General features: G+C 40.2%; 1 protein-coding gene across 2 annotated transcripts in view; it reads right to left on the bottom strand.

Annotated features, from left to right (window-relative positions):
- SLC13A1 (solute carrier family 13 member 1) overlaps nucleotides 1-14,488 on the bottom strand; it is a 118,177-nt gene extending 103,689 nt beyond the window's left edge. For both annotated transcript variants that reach the window (XM_036328811.1, XM_036328810.1), the window contains exon 1: nucleotides 14,366-14,488. In XM_036328811.1, the coding sequence (XP_036184704.1) occupies nucleotides 14,366-14,464 (99 nt within the window). In that variant the 5' untranslated portion in view covers nucleotides 14,465-14,488. The remainder of the gene's footprint in view (nucleotides 1-14,365) is intronic.
- Nucleotides 14,489-18,091: the final 3,603 nt, after the last annotated feature.

Genomic DNA, 18,091 nt, shown 5'->3' with positions numbered 1-18,091 from the left:
AAGGTCTGATGTAAAGAAGCAATGTCAGAAGGACATTGGGAGTCAGACAGACTTGTCCTTAAATTCTCCTGCTCCCTTTATAAACCATGTGACTTTGGGGCACATTTCATAACCCCTTTGAGTCTCTGCTCACGTGTAAAATGGGGATGAAAATATTGACTATTTCTAATGGTTGTTATGAGGCATTCACATTTATTACTGTTACCAGAGTAAGTATAAAAGTGTATTATGGAAGGACAAGAAGAGCTTGTGGAAGAGACACCCTCCTTTTACACCAACATTCTTGTCTGTCCTTTAGTAACTCTTTTCGCTCTACTTGAAGTTCTTCCTTCAATTCTTTCTCCTGCATCCTCTCCTTCCTACAAGATCTGGCTTTATTCTCCACATCCTTCTGTCATGAATGATCATCAATTCATCAGAATTATCAGCTATCTACCATGTGCCAGGCATGTGTTTGGTGCTGGAGGAAACAAATTAAATGTGTTCCATGGTCTTTAGGTATTTACAGTCTAGATGGGAAGCAAGGATAAAGGCAAAATGGGAGAGTTGGCAGCGAATTGAGTGCTGGGACACCCCTGAGCCCAGGACTGGGGCAGCCATTCTCTCCGGAGAGTGAGACTCCTCCCCCCAGCCCCCAGGCAAGGAGCACAGCCACACCCAGATTCCACCCTGTAGGAGATCAAGGATTAAAATAACCTGATCAGTCCCTGGGAGTTAACAGGGTCTGGCCTATAGAGGGATTTTCAATCCCAGCAACAACACAGCGCTGGTAACTAACTATTATGCAGCCAGCTCTGGGCAGTGAACTTCCACTGGACAGAGAGGCCCTATAGCCTCAGAGGCCAACCTCAGAACACTACCACCCAGCGGCTGACCCACAAACTGACTCTTTGCTAAACACAAAATAAGGCAGTCTGGGAAACAAATGCGGCTTGCTTTAAAATAAGGACTGTGGTTTATAACACAGAGGAACAGTGTATCGCAGGGAAACTCAACACTCTCCTGAATACCTGGCAGGTCTAAGGCGAGCCACACTGAAGAATAGAAGAACCGAAGCACCTTCACTACTGCATTTTTTTTTCCTCTTTTTTCACCTTTTAACTAAGAAACCAATTTTTTTCTTCTTCTTCTTCTTCTTTTCTTTTTTTTTCTTCTTTTTCCATCACCTGATTTTACCCTTTTAATTACTACCTTCTTATTTTTAACCAGTATTATTACTGCTACCATTTTACCATTTTTTAAAGTGCCATTTTATTTTCTCTTTATTTTATTTTGGGATTAGTGTTCTCCATTCTATTTTCATCATTATATTTTTGGTTGTTTCTAGTTTGCATTCATCTCCAGGGAGCTGTTGCTGGAATTTGTTGGGATTAGTGGCTGTTCTATAGGAGTATTCTCCTCATATAAAAAGTCTCTTCCCCTCTTCCACTTCATTCTCTCTTTTCGCTCTTTTTTTTTCTCTCTCTTTTCTTTTCTTTTCTCGCTTTTATTTTCCCCCCTCCTTTTTCCCAATTTCATTTTTGCACTCCTTTTTTTGGTCCCTACTTTTCTTTTCTTTTTTCTCTTTTATCTTTTTCTCTTCCTTCTTCCTTATCCCCTAATTCTCTTAATTCGGGTGGTCACCTTTATTTGGGGTTATTAATATCATGAATATATTTGTGTATAGTGCCTGGTACGTGGTGCCTTGTTGTGTTGTATTTTGTGCCTTTAAATCAACGCAGCAGATCCAAGCAACAGCAACCTCCTGAGCACCACACCCTCTGCTGAGGAACAGCAGTTGTACGTGAAACCTCGCCCCACCAGCCAGAAGAGCCACCATAGCTGTGAACAGCACCCACCAGAGGAGCTGCTGCCAACTGAAGAGCAGCTGCTACCGCAACCGGCCGAAGAGCAACCACAGACCAAGGAGTCACTGCCACCAAGGGAGCAACCACTGAATGACTCAACGTCTAGATATGTCAGTGAGATCAAACATGGGTAGACAAAGAAACCCCCAAAGGAAAGAGAAGGAGGACTCTCCAGAAAAGCAGCTAAGTAATACAGAGGCATGCAACATGACAGAAAAAGAATTCAGAATAAGGGTCCTAGAGTGCAAATACCAGATGGAGGAAAAAATCGACAACCTCTGCAAGAAGCAAGAAGAAACAGATGAAAAAATCGATAACATATGGAAGAAGCTAGAAGAAACAGATGAAAAAATCAACAACTTAAGTAAGACCCAAGAAGAAATGAAGAGTGATATAGCTGCAATGAAAAACTCCATTGAAAGTATCAACAGTAGACTAGGAGAAGCAGAGGACCGAATTAGTGAATTAGAAGACAAGGAAGCAAAACACACCCAAAATGTACTGCAATTGGAGAAAAAAATTAAAAGACAGGAGGAGAGCCTAAGGGAGCTTTGGGACAACATGAAATGAAACAACATACGAATAATAGGGGTAGCAGAACAACAGAAGGATGAACAAGGATTAGAAAACCTATTAGAAGAAATAATATCAGAAAACTTCCCTGAGGTGGGGAAGAAAAAAGTCACACAAGCCCAGAGAGTCCCAAACAAGGTGAACCCGAAAAGACCCACACCAAGACACATCATAATTACCATGGCAAATGTTCAGGACAAAGAGAGAATCTTACAGGCTGCAAGAGAGAGACGGAAAGTTACATACAAGGGATCTCCCATTAGATTGTCAAATGATTTCTCAACAGAAACACATCAGGCCAGAAAAGAATGGATGGAAATTTACAAAGTGATGCAAAGCAAAGGACTGAATCCAAGAATACTCTATCCAGCAAGGCTATCATTCAAACTTGAAGGTGAAATAAGAAGCTTCACAGACAAAAAAAGGCTAAGGGAGTTTATCACCATCAATCCAGCAATGCAAAGAATGCTAAAGGGACTGGTATAAAAAGAAGAAATAAAAAGCTCAGAAAGAAAACAGCCACACACAAAAAGAAATGGCTACAAACAAGTACCTTTCAATAATAACTTTAAATGTAAACGGACTAAATGCTCCAAACAAAAGACATCAAGTGGCTGAATGGATAAAAAAACATGACCCATACATCTGCTGTCTACAAGAGACCCACCTCATTAGAAGGGACTCACATGGACTGAAAGTGAAGGGATGGAAAAATATCTTTCAGGCAAAAGGAAAGGAAAAGAAAGCTGGGGTAGCAATACTTATATCAGACAAAATAGACCTCAAAGTGAAGGCCATAACAAGAGATACGGAAGGCCACTTCATAATACTAAAGGGATCAATACAACAAGAAGATATAACCCTGGTAAACGTATATGCACCCAATGCAGGAGCACCCAAATTCATAAAAAAACTCCTGGAAGATATCAAAGGAGAGATCGACAACAATACAATCATAGTAGGGGACTTTAATACACCACTGACAGCACTGGATAAGTCCTCTAGACAAACAATCAGCAAAGATACAGCAATCCTAAATGACTCATTAGATCAGATGGACTTAATAGACATCTTCAGAACACTTCACCCCAATGCCACGGAATATACATTCTACTCAAATGCTCATAAGACATATTCAAAAATAGATCATATATTGGGTCACAAGCAAAGTATCCCCAAATTCAAGAAGATTGAAATCATAAAAAGCGTCTTCGCAGACCACGATGGCATAATATTAGAAATAAACTACAATAAAAACAACCCAAAATACTCAAACACCTGGAAGCTGAATAGCATGCTATTAAATATTGATTGGGTTACCAATGAAATCAAAGAAAAAATTCAAAACATCCTGGAAACTAATGACAATGAAAACACAACAATCCAAAACCTATGGGACACAATGAAAGCAGTCCTGAGAGGGAAGTTTATAGCTCTACAGGCCTATCTCAAAAAACAAGAAAAAATGGTAGTAAATCATCTAACTCTACAACTCAAAGAATTAGAAAGAGAGCAACAAGAAAACCCCAGAGTGAGCAGAAGGAAGGAGATAATAAAGATTAGAGCAGAAATAAATGACATAGAGACCAAAAAAACAATACAGAAAATCAATGAAACCAAGAGCTGGTTCTTTGAAAGGATAAACAAGATTGACAAACCTCTAGCCAGACTCACCAAGAAGCAAAGAGAGAGGACCCAAATAAACAAAATCAGAAACGATAGAGGTGAAATAACAACAGACCCGACAGAAATACAAATGATTGTTAAAAAATACTGTGGACAGCTCTACTCCAACAAACTAGACAACCTGGAGGAAATGGACAAATTCCTAGAAAAATACAACATTCCAAAACTCAATCAGGAAGAATCTAAAAATCTCAACAGGCCAATAACTATGGAAGAAATTGAAGCAGTCATCAAAAAGCTTCCATCAAACAAAAGCCCAGGACCAGACGGCTTCACAGGGGAGTTTTACCAAACATTCAAGGAAGAACTAAAACCTATCCTCCTCAGACTACTACAAAAAATTCAGGAGGAAGGAACACTTCCAAGCTCATTCTATGAAGCCAGCATCACCCTAATACCAAAACCAGGTAAAGACAACACAATGAAAGAGAATTACAGGCCAATATCCCTCATGAACATAGATGCCAAAATCCTCAACAAAATCTTAGCAAATCGGATCCAGCAGTACATCAGAAAGATCATACACCATGACCAAGTAGGATTTATCCCAGGGATGCAAGGATGGTACAATATCCGCAAATCAATAAACGTGATACATCACATAAACAAATTGAAAGAAAAAAACCACATGGTCATATCAATTGATGCAGAAAAAGCATTTGACAAAATTCAACACCCATTTTTGATAAAAACTCTCAGCAAGGTGGGAGTAGAAGGATCATACCTCAACATAATAAAAGCCATATATGACAGGCCCACAGCCAACATCATACTCAATGGACAAAAACTAACACCATTTCCCCTAAGAACAGGAACAAGACAGGGATGCCCCCTCTCACCACTCCTGTTCAACATAGTACTGGAAGTGTTAGCCATTGCAATTTGGCAAGAAGAAGAAATAAAAGGCATCCAAATTGGAAAAGAGGAAGTAAAACTGTCCTTATTTGCAGACGACATGATATTATACATACAAAACCCTAGAGACTCCATCAAAAGCTACTAGACTTAATACATGAATTTGGCAATGTAGTAGGATACAAAATTAACCCCAAGAAATCTGAGGCATTTCTATACACCAATAGTGAACTTTCAGAAAGAGAGATTATAAAAACAACCCCGTTTACCATCGCACCAAAAAAATTAAGCTACCTAGGAATAAACTTAACTAAAGAGGTAAAAGACCTCTACTCAGAAAACTACAGGACGTTGAAAAAAGATATAGAGGAAGACATAAACAGATGGAAAAACATACCGTGTTCATGGATTGGTAGAATCAACATCATTAAAATGTCCATACTACCCAAAGCAATCTATAAATTCAACGCACTGCCCATTAAAATACCACCGGCATACTTCAGAGATCTAGAACGAACTCTCCAAAAATTCATCTGGAATAAAAAAAGACCCCGAATAGCTGCAGCAATCCTAAAAAAGAACAAAGTAGGTGATCTCAATATCAGATATCAAGTTGTATTACAAAGCCACTGTTCTCAAAACTGCCTGGTACTGGCACAAGAATAGGCATATAGATCAATGGAATAGAATAGAGAGCCCAGAAATCGGCCCGAACCAATATGCTCAATTAATATTTGACAAAGGAGGCAAGAACATACAATGGAGCCAGGATAGTCTCTTCAATAAATGGTGTTGGGAAAATTGGACAGATATATGCAAGAAAATGAAACTAGACCACCAACTTACACCATACACAAAGAAAAAACTCAAAATGGATAAAGGACTTAAATGAAAGACGGGAAACCATAAAAATTCTAGAAGAATCCAAAGGCAACAAAATCTCAGACATATGCCGAAGCAATTTCTTCACTGATACAGCTCCTAGGGCACTTGAAACTAAAGAGAAAATGAACAAATGGGACTACTTCAAAATAAAAAGCTTCTGCACAGCAAAAGAAACCATCAACAAAACTACAAGAAAACCCACTGTGTGGGAAAACATATTTGCCAATCTCATATCCGATAAGGGCCTAATCTCCAAAATTTATAGGGAACTCATACAACTTAACAAAAGGAAGATAAACAATCCAATCAAAAAATGGGCAAAGGACCTAAATAGACACCTTTCAAAAGAGGACATTCAGAAAGCCAAGAGACATATGAAAACATGCTCAAAGTCACTAATCATCCGAGAGATGCAAATCAAAACAACAATGAGGTACCATCTCACACCTGTCAGACTGGCTATCATCAACAAATCAACAAACGACAAGTGCTGGAGAGGATGTGGAGAAAAAGGAACACTTGTGCACTGCTGGTGGGCATGCAGACTGGTGCAGCCACTATGGAAGACAGTATGGAGTTTCCTTAAAAAACTGAAAATGGAACTCCCATTTGACCCTGTGATCCCACTTCTAGGAATATATCCCAAGAAAACAGAAACACCAATCAGAAAGGATATATGCACCCCTATGTTCATAGCAGCACAATTCACCATAGCTAAGATCTGGAAACAGCCTAAGTGCCCATCAGTAGATGAATGGATTAGAAAACCGTGGTACATCTACATGATGGAATACTATGCTGCTCTAAAAAGGAAGGAACTCTTACCATTTGCAACGTCATGGATGGAACTGGAGAGCATTATGCTAAGTGAAATAAGTCAGTCAATGAAGGAAAAATACCACATGATCTCACTCATTCATGGATAATAGAGACCATTATAAACTTTTGAACAATAATAGATACAGAGGCAGAGCTGCCTCAAACAGATTGTCAAACTGCAGCCGGAAGGCCGGGGAGGGTTGGGGGGCAGGAGGTAGGGGGGTAAGAGATCAACTAAAGGACTTGTATGCATGCATATAAGCATAATCAATGGACATAAGACACTGGGGGATAGGGGAGGCTAGGGGACTGTCTAGGGCGGGGGGATAAAATGGACACATATGTAATACCCTTTGTAATACTTTAAGCAATAAATAAAAAAATAAATAAATGTTTTACCAAATATAGCAGGCAAAAAAAAAAAAAAGAGCAAAATGGAATATATACTCTAAAGGCCAATGTATCCATGATGCATTGAGAGCATAGAGGATGAGACTCCGCTTGTACACCAGCCTGAGCTGCCTTTCCCAAGAACAGGGCAAGAGGAAAGGGCATTCCAGGAAGACGACACAGTATGTGCAAAGATAGAGGCACTAACCATGGATATTCTAGGGACTGTGAATAGGGAAATATTGCTAGTGTGGGAAATGTGAATGGGAGATAGGCAGCGGGGTTTTGGGGAGAGTTGTTAGGACAAATAAATGGCAAAATCTTAAAGATCCATCAGTGTATACATGTTTGGTTTAAATATTTCCCCCTGTATGCAAAAGGGAGCCCATGCAAAAGTGTGACTGGGGGATAAAATAGGACCAGGTTGGCATTTTTAAAATAGTACTCTGGCTGGAGACTTCAGGGAAAGAGTGTGAAAATGGTCCATGAAAGAAGGAGATGAAGTCAGCCTCAAGAAAGCAGTGCTAGCTTGAATGAAGCTGTGGAAGCAGATTGGGGTGGGGGTGGATATAAGACTGTGATGGATGCTTAGGAACATCTGAAGCATCTGAGATGACACACGGGTTTCAGGCCGAAGAATGGGGTGAAAGGTAGCAGATGCTCTGAGGCAAAGAAAATAGGAGCAGCAGGTCATGGACACGTGGGACTGTTAGAGGTTTATCCACCCATTAATTACACATTCATAGCACAAATGATTTATACTTGTACAGAACCTTATGTGTGATAAACATTTGCCATCCTATATATAATGAAAGGCCAATAAGCAAATCTACCGAACGGTGGAATGACCAGTAGCTATGATGCTCACTGACCATCAGGGGCAGATGCTCCATGCAGGAGCTGCCTCCTGGTGGGTGTGCTCCCACAGGGATAGCGAAGCTCAGCCAGAAGCCCTGAGCCAGGCTCATGGCTGGCGAGTGCAGCCACAGTGGCGGGAGCCTCTTCTGCCTCTGAGACAGTGGTAAGGATGTCCGACTGATGGCTTAGCGGAGGGAGCAGGCCTGAGCCATCAGTTGGAGATCCCTTGAGGGCTCCTGGACTGCAACAGAGTGCAGGCCAGGCTGAGGGACCCCCAAGTGCACGAATCTCGTGCACCAGGCCTCTAGTAGTATATATTGACTTTTCAGCAATTGTACAAGCTACTTGAAAGCATTAACATTTATTTAAACTTCTGCTTAGACCCCACCGTTCACTAAGCACAACATTTTGGGCTTAGCAAGTTCTCATAAAATATTCATGAGATAAAAATATATCAAATTTGATTTTCTGGTTTTATTCATCTACCGCATTACTTTTAGCATGAGTTCTACTTTCTCTTTTTTTCTCCATCATTTTGATGCTCTCTGTGTCTAAAATATTCACTTTCTTAGAATTTATAGCATCCTCCTATTTATCTTACATCCTGTAATATTTTAAAGCCACATTTAAAATGATATCATTTATTTTTATTAAAATATTTAATTATTTGATTTGGCCCTTAAAAAGTTCTTTATGTTTCCTTGGAATTTGTCCCCTCCCTCTTCTTTCACTTGTAGTTTATTTAAATCCTCTCCCACACATTTTCAATTTTCTATGTCGGACATCTAAGTAGGTCCTTTATTCCTTCAAAGTTTACAGCTCTTTACAAGCAGTATGTTTATCCCATCTGTTTAGTTTATTTAGATTCAGCACCGTAAGTCTCTCATGATGTATCATTTCTTTTATTTATTATAATTTCTATTCTAATTTTGAAATTTAAGATGTATACAATGAATCTATTGTGAAGGAAGCAGCACACGAAATAGAGCTGGCCCATAAAGCTGAATTTCTTCCCTCCCTAACTCGTGCCCTTTGGCGAATAAGTTTGTTATGTGAGTTGTCTGAATTTAGTGCTAAGAGGTGAGGTTTGGGCTTCTTCCTTGGGTCTTGGGCAAGCACTAAAGCCCTGCTGTGTTGGCTCACCCATTCTCTTCTGTTTTTAAGTCTTTCTTGGCATAAAATATTTCCTAGAGAAATCCAGAAATACCTGAAAGAAAATTGACATCTGGTCTTGGTTTTACAACTAGTCAATTGGGGGATGCTGCTCAATAGCTATGTGGCTGTTTCCCTGTCTCATCTCAAAAATGGGTCCTAATTAATGGATAAACTAGATAAATGGAGACATCATGGGAAGAAATGCACTCTACAAACAAACAAAAAAATTGTTATTCCATTTTCTCCTCTTATTGCTTCTCAAACCTGGCCTTCTCTTTTTATCTTTTTGTTTCATTATGGAAATAGGAAGAAAAACCAAGACCTGGAAAAATAAATAAGGAAATAGCACAAAGTGCTGAGAAGAGTAAAAATGAACAAGATGTTAGGAATAGTCACAAAAGAATAATGTTGCACAGAGAATATCACTGGAACTATGGATGTAGCCTAGGCCAGTTTAAAAAAGTTTTTTATCTATGAATGTTTAAGAAATTTCCTCTCCAAAATGAGAAAATTCATTGCAATTATTAACGTCATTCAAATATTTACATAAATAGCAATTACATTATAGGCTTGTTTTACTGATTAGTATCTACTAATTGGGGAAGGACCTTGATGTCTATGTAACAATTAAAAGGACAGCATAGCCCAGCCAGTGTGGCTCAGCGGTTGAGCATCAACCTATTCACTAGGAGGTTGTGGTTCGATTCCTGGTCAGGGCACATGCCCAGGTTGTGGGCTCAAAGCCCAGTGTGGAGCGCGTAGGAGGCAGCCAGTCAATGAGTCTCTCTCATCATTGATGTTTCTCTCTCTCCCTCTCTGAAATCAATAAAAATCTATTTTAAAAAATAATAAAATAAAAAGACAGCATTAATGATGATTCGGTGTAAAGTGATAAGGACATAGGATTCCACTAGTAAAGCAACATTTACACCAATGTATTAGGAATATACTTGTTACCACTGTGTGAGATATAAAGAGATAGATATTAGGTTGTGGTTGTGATCACTGGCTTGAGAGTCTGGCAGATGTTGATTGGAAATGTTAGGGAAAGGGTCTCAAGGACGGGGCCATTCTTAATGCTCTTCTTGCCAAATGTTAAAATGCAGCGTAGTATTTTGTAGCCTAGCTGTAAACAGGATGAGCTGGACAGGAACCCACACTGATAAGTGTAAGCCAACTGCAACTCATAAAGATTAAATTTGAGCTTCTGTGCAACTTATGCCCACGGGCTTCTGGGATGAGGCACACCCTCCTTTGCTCTCAACTATCATTTCTATAAAAACTGAAACCCAGTTCTAAAGTCTCTTCCACCTGAAAGATATCAAGATGCCAGCCTAATGCCATGACTCATGGTAAGCATTTGATATGAAAGGGAAGGGGTATACAACGTGACAAGCTGACATGACCGGCTTGTATAGCTGGGACTCTGGGACATTCATCAAATGACACATATAAGAAGACCCACTGCTGCTTCAGTTTTCATGGGCTGATAATCTATACTAATAAAAGGGTAATATGCTAATTAGACCGGATGTCTTCCGGACGTCCTTCCGGACAAAGCCGCAGATGGTGGCTGCCGCTGCAAGGGCTGGGCCAAGGCTCAGGCAGCCGTGGCGGCTGGCAGTGGCAGCAGCATTGGTGTTGGGGGTGTCACCTTCCCCTGATCGGCCAGTCTCCTCCTGCAGAGCTATCAGTAGGACATCCCCTGAGGACTCCCAGACTGTGAGAGGGGGCAGGCCGGGCTGAGGGACCCCTTCCCCCAGTGCATGAATTTTCATGCACTGGGCCTCTAGTAGAGAAATAAAATAGAATACGCATTGCTAAGAGAGTCACTTTCAAAGATAGTCAGGAGCTGTTAAGCAAGTGGGGCCAATGCACATCTTGTGCCTCAATTCTCAAAACTGCTATTAAGCTGCTAAACCTATTGCTAAACTCAGCTCAAGGCTGAGTCATAAGCTTGTGGACCAAGAACTGCTGTATGGACACACCCTACTCTTCCTCCCCCTTGTGACTTTCATCTCCCTTATTTGCATATCGAAACTAACCAATTCCTGTTAATCTAGTCAACAACCCTTCACTTACTTGCATGAAAGAGTTACATTTTGTTCTCTCCAGAGCACAGTTTGAGTTGCTACCTGAGTCTGCCTCTCCCCATTGCAACCCTTTTGCTAAAATAAATGCCTCATGTTCTTTATTAGAGCTGAACCTCTCTTCTGGTTAACAAGGCCCATCCCCAGTGATGAGACTCACTGCGATTTTCTATCTTGAAGACATTAAGTAGCATAAGGTCACTTGAGAAATTGCTTCTGTGGTTTGACCTGCTTAAAGCATTATTATGAAGAGAAATGCCTGAGTTGTTGATAGATGATTATCAAGCCACACTTTATGTAACTTTTCAAAATAAAAGGTAAATCTTCAAAAATATAGACAAGACCAACGAAAACCTCTTTTAAAACATAAATTAAAAGTTCTGACAGAACCCAAGATCAAATCCAGTTTCCACAATATCCAGGTGGCCCTTGTTGAGTGGCATGCCTTTGAGCGTCATTGTTCTCAAACATAAGTGAGAATGATAGAACATGGATGATTGTCTTACTGTTCATAATGAAGTTAAATAAGATAATTTAGGTAAAGCAGCTGACAGAATTCCCGGAACAGAAGCAAGCTCTTCTGAGTGAATCCCTTCTCTTTCCTTTGAACAGTACATTGAAAAACCACAGAAGGTCTCCCATCATGGGTGCCACATTTTGACTTGAGATGGAATTAAGATAAGGGTTAAGGTCAGTCTATACAAATAATTCAATAACCAGTAGGAAACTGAAAAAAAATCAGTCAATAATTCATTGTTTGTTAGCTCTAGATCATGTAGATGTATTAAGTTTTCATAAAGCAAAATTGACTTTTTGTTTTGCTTGAAAGCAACTTTTTGTTGCTTTATTTGTTCTGTTACTGTGAGTTTAGAAGCATAGGGGTCTCCGGTTTGGTAACCAGAAAGGTATAATACATTGATTTGTATCTATGTCAAAGAAAGCCTCTACTTAAATTTTATACCTCCCAAAGGTATAAAAGCCTCTACTTAAATTTTATACCTTCCATACTCTCTGGAAAAAAGTTTTCCTTTCATTGTAAGCAACAGTTAAAATAATATTCTTTGAATTTAATTGACAGTTGATTAGATGATTGTCTACGCATTTAGAGGAGCCAACAAATGAAATCGTGTTATCGTACTAGCAAAAGCCCCTCTCATTAACATGACGAGTTTTAACAAATAAGTTAATTAGTAGGAAAGGAAAGAGGAACACAGTTCATTAAATGCCAGGCCCGCGGTTTCCCCACAGACCTAATGTACTCTTATCACAGCACCTTGAAAAAAAATCAATGACTGCATTTCTTAGAATACACTTTCCAGTTAATGAATTATGCACTGATTCATTGCTTTTTATTATCTACTTGTTTTCTCTTTGGAAGAGTTCATATTCATTTTATCTGAAAATTACGGAAGATAATCAGTGTCCTGGATTTATATGTTGAATAAGCAGCATAAATGATATGCAATCATGGCCTAAGTTTGTTTTAACTGGTTTAATTTTTTATTTTACCTGCTGTGAAGTAATTTTTTATTTTCACTGCTGAGACTAACCAAGAGATATGACACTAGAGCAGGGGTCCAGATAGGAACCAGGATGTGCTCGTGGTAGGATCCAGCTAGGTCTAGGGAACTTCAGGACCAGGAGAGTGAGAAGAGAAGCCATAATGCATGCCAGATGGAGTAACAATCTTCAAAGAGGGTTGGAGGAGGGCATTCAGATAGAGCCCTGTGTCTGAGACTCAAATTTGTCATCTAGCGGTTGCCAGACTCCTAAAGGAGTGCTCAGAAGTAGCAGCAGTAGGAGGGGTAGGGAGGAGAGGGGAGGAGAATTCACACAGAATTTGCAAAACAAAACCAACCCAACCAAAAACAGTTGACTGTGCCTGCTGTTTTCACTAGAAATTCTATAAGAACTTGGGGACTCAGCCGAGATGTTTGACCAAAAGGGGTGGAGAATTCTTCCCTTCTCCACAGGGGACCAGGAGGCCTCAGTGCAGGGAGAGGCTGCAGCTGGTGGTTGCCCCTGGCAGCAGACAAGCTGCAGCTGTGGGCGGCAGAGGCCAGTCCCTTTGCCAGCTTTGCAAGTAGAGGAGACCTTGGCTCACATGAATTTCCCATAGAAATTCCCAGATTGGTGACCAGTTTCTGAGGGAGGCTGGAGGACCCACAGTATTGTAATTACAGGGATCCTCTTGTAATGCAAAATGGTACCACCTTGATTAATACTTGCTTTCCTCCATTCAGAGAAAAGGCATCATAGTGGGAATTGCACCCTCTGTGGAGTCATCATCACATTTGGGGACCCACACCACCCCACTTACTGCACGCCAGCCACCACTCTAGTGCTTGATGCGTGCTTACTCAATTCCCTCAACAAGCCTATTACTCTCCCAATCTTACGGAGAGAAGGTCAGATAAAGAGCTTCACAGACAAGAAAAAGCTAAAGGAGTTCATCACAGTCAAACCAGTACTATATGAAATGCTGAAGGGTTAAGAAGAGGAAGAAGAAGAAAAAGGTAAAGATAAAAAATTATGAACAACAAAGTGACAACAAATACATATCTATCAACAAGTGAATCAAAAAATCAAATGAATAAAAAATCTGATGAGCAGAATAAACTGGTGAATGTAATAGAATCCGGGGCATGAAATGGAGTGGACTGACAATTCTCAGGGGGAAGGGAGTGTGGGGGGGTGCGGGAAGAGATTGGACAAAGATTTTATATGCATGTATGCAATACCTATGGACTCGGACAGTGGGGTGTCAGGGGCCTGGGGTGGGGTGGGAACTGGGTGGAGGGGAACTATGGGGGGGGAAAAGAGGGATATCTGTACTAATCTGAACAATAAAGATTAAAAAAACAACAACAACAACAAAAAAAGAAAGAAAAAAAACAGAAGCACTGAGAGGTTAAGCAACTTGCCCAGATCACACAGCTTGCGAGTGATCAATCTGGGACTCCTTGTACCAGCAAGTGACATCCATCATGCCTGGCACAGGGACAGTGCTCACTAAATGTCTGCTGATCATTTACTAAGGGTTAAAAATGCACTGAGTTTATCATGTTGGACTTCATAGACTGACAACACTTAAAGAAAACAGAAAAATGCTTGCAAGTCTGCCAAAATGAAATTAAATCTGGACCCACGGGGAAGGACAGTGCAGAAATCAGGAAACCCGTCAGCCTGTTTTCCAGGTTCACTTACCTTGGTGTGGAGGACGAGGGGCAGGGGCAGTAAAAGCAGTAGAGTGAAAACTATGAGGAGAAGCCGGCGATAAATCAAAATATAACTGAAGAATTTCATGGTGCTGAGTGGGTGCCTTTGATAGTGTTCTTCTCAAAATGAGGCTGAAGTTAAATAACCAGCCTGGATTAATATTTCTCCAGCTCATCATCTTCACTTTCTGCCCTAGACTGACCAACATGAGTTAAAATTAAATCTCAATCTTTATTGTTTTACTGTCACAATTAACATGGAGTGATAAGCCCAAGAATGTTTGCAAGAAATCAAAAGCCATTTGCTGGTATGGCTTTTGAAAGATAAAACTGTTCTTTCCCTGTTGTCTGTGTTTACATTAACTGGAATATAGACTGGACAAGTCTAGGAGAAGGCAAAATAGTAGGGTTGGTTGAGTTTGTCCATAATGAGGCCTCTACACCCTTCTAATATCCCCTGACTTTGAGCTCCCTAACAGAAGTAGTTATCACAGTTAGGTTTCAGGAAGATATGAATCATAAACACTTGAGCAACTCTTGACTGGGTGCTTACAGAGGATTTTTCTGGAATTTCTGAGATAACATACTGAAGCAACCTTCTACCGATGTGAAGTTTGATCCACAGAACTCCTGACCTCTCTCGTGCAGGAGTCCTTGGCGCTCATTCAAAAGATAACGAACACTGCTTCCGAAATTGAGTAGCATTTTCTTCCGAAACCACATTCAATTGCACAATGATTTCTTCACGGTTTGAAAGCAGAGTTTTGGGAATTTCCTGGACACGGTTGCCTCTTTTAATAAGAAACCAGAAGTTATCATAAAGCCTTATATAAGCACCCCCCTGCAAGACTTTCAGGATTGAGCTGATATTATCATGTTGATTCTAAATAATCAACAGGGACCTGGTGACAGAGGTGAGTCATGAGATCCATTCCAGGGTGTGTGGGTGTGTGCACGTGCGTGTATGTGTGAAGCTATGGAGGATGTATTTTGAAACCCCTCAGGGCTAGGTTTATTTCTCATTGTATTGTAAATTAATCACCCAATAAACCTCAACTAAGCAACTACTATGCATCTAGCCTTAGGTATAAACAAAACACATTTTCTTCTATAATTTATAGTCCATTTGTTTTGGCACAAATAACTTCACTTTTATCTCATCTGTGGTTGACATTTAGACCATATTTCTAATTTCACACTAATGTAACTCTGCTTTCTTTTCCCATCAAGGAAAACAATTCTTTCATCAACACTCACTATATTCTTTGTTTTTTATTTTTTTAATACTCACCCGAGGATATGCTCATTGATGAGAGAGAGAGAGAGAGAGAGAGAGAGAGAGAGAGAGAGAGAGAGAGAGAAACATCAGTGTGAGAGAGAACAGTGATCCCTTGCCCCATCTGGGGATCAAACCCACAACCCAGGCATGTGCCCTGACTGGTAATCGAACCCAAAAGCCTTTGGTGTATGGGACGACATTCCAACCAAATGGGCCACACTGGCCAGGGCCACAACTCACTGTATTTTTAATGTAAATGAAAAAGCATTTTTCCTCTAAAAGTCTAAATTTCTAAATATATAATACATATAATGATTCAGGAAAAAATGAGTAATAAACAGAAAAAGTCCTAAATCAGAAAGAGAGGATAATCCTATCTAATAATAAACAAACATGGTAATTGACCGTACCTTCGCTACACCTCCCATTGGCTAATCAGCATGATATGCAAATTAACTGCCAACAAAGATGGCGGATAACTTGCATACTGCAGGCAGGGCAGGACAGCACAAGCCGCCAGTGTACCGCCATCCAGGGCAGCCCCAGAAGACCCAGAAGCCACCTGATATGGTAGTAACTCTATCAGAAAGCACTCTGAAAGTCAGTGGCATAAATGCACCAATTAAAGGACAGATTATGAGGGTGAATCAAAAACAAAGCCCACTTTAAATATAAAGACACATATAGATTAAAAGTAAATGAATTAAGCTGCAGCCTGTTTTGCTCAGTGGATAGAGCATTAGCCCATGGACTGAAGGTCCCAGGTTTGATTCCAATCAAGGGCATGTACCTCAGTTGCTGGCTTGATCTCCAGTCCCTATCAGAGCATGTGCAGGGGGCAACCAATCAATGTGTCTCTCCCTTTCCCTCCACTCTCTCTAAAATTCAATGGAAAAATATCCTTGGGTGAAGATTAACAAAAACAAAGTAAATTGATTAAGTAACATTAAAGAGATTATAAGAAAAATATATTCCAAATTTTGTTAGTTGTATGATGGTTATGTTTAAATTATTAACACCTAAGAAATTGGGTGAAGGGTACATATAATATGCTGTAGTATTTTATAGTTTATTTTACACATATAAGATTATTTCAAATTAAAATATTAAAAAATTAATAAAATATTAATTGAAATGTATCTGCATTACATGAAAAATCTCCTAATTGCTTCTTGCATAATTTATTAAATTGCGCTAAAATTTACAAGGGTTCAATTGAAAAATATCTTAATTCTAAGTGATATAATAGAAAATATATAATCGTGCAGTTATAAGCACTTATTTGAAAATAAAAATTTAAAGAAGTGAATTTAAAGAAGGGATTAGCCAAAGAAAATATATGCACAACACATAGACACAGACAATAGAATGGTGATGGCCAGAGAGAAGTGGGGGGGCAAGAGCTGGGTAGAGGGGGCAAAAGGGGGGAAATATGGACATCCTATATAATAATAATAAAAGGCTAATATGCACATTGACTGAACAGCAGAATGACCGGTTGCTATGATGTGCACTGGCCACCAGGGGTCAGACGCTCAATGCAGGAGCTGCCCCCTGGTGGTCAGTGCACTTCCATATGGGGAGTGCCACTCAGCCAGAAGCTGGCTCATGGCTGGCCAGCGCAGAGGTGGTGGCAGGAGCCTCTCCCACCTCTGTGGCAGTGCTAACGGTTTAGACCCAATCCCTTGGGGGCCTAAGCCTTTAGTCGGACATCCCCCGAGGGCTCTCTGCTACCAGAAGGATGTCTTACTGCAAGCTTAGGCTTGATCTCCTGGGGAGTGGGCCTAAGTAGACAGGTGGACATCCCCCAAGGGGTCCTGGACTGTGAATGGGTGCAGGATGGGTGAGGGACCACCCCTCCTCCCCCCGCCGAGTGCACAAATTTTTGTGCACCGGCCTCTAATTTTAAATAATAACAACAAAAGGCAGCAATAATAAATAGTTTAAAATCACATTAAAGGAACTGAGTTACTTAAAGCAGTTTTAATTCTTATATTTTTTCTATATAATGGTTCATTGCTTTTTATAAAAACTATTTTTTGAAGAAACCATGTCTGCTCTCAGATTTCCCTCAGTTATCTGCTGAGAACATGTAAGCCTCACTTCCTCATCTGAAAGGATTTTACTTTGTGACATGACACCAAAAATAAAAAGGCATTTGTGTGACATTTAATGGAAATGAGGAATTTAAAGTGCAGGGAACAATAGCAGTCAAACCAGAGAGAGGGTAAAGGAAAAGCACTTGACATTTGTCAGTGCCTCCTTTCTGTGCCCTATTTTACCTATTCTGGTGCCCATTTCTCACCAGATGAAGGCTTGCAGGATCCTCATATTATCCTGTGGTTCTTGCCAGTTCGACCTTCTATGGGTGCTGTTGTGGAGCGCGAGTGACAGAATGACCAGAGCTCCAGGCTGATTAAAATGTAGAGAGCCTTT

The sequence above is a fragment of the Myotis myotis genome, unplaced genomic scaffold (assembly GCF_014108235.1).
Source record: "Myotis myotis isolate mMyoMyo1 unplaced genomic scaffold, mMyoMyo1.p scaffold_m19_p_11, whole genome shotgun sequence".
NCBI classification, from domain to species: Eukaryota; Metazoa; Chordata; class Mammalia; order Chiroptera; family Vespertilionidae; genus Myotis; species Myotis myotis.
The sequence above is the reverse complement of the archived record's forward strand: the minus strand, read 5'-3'. Positions and strand labels throughout refer to the sequence as shown.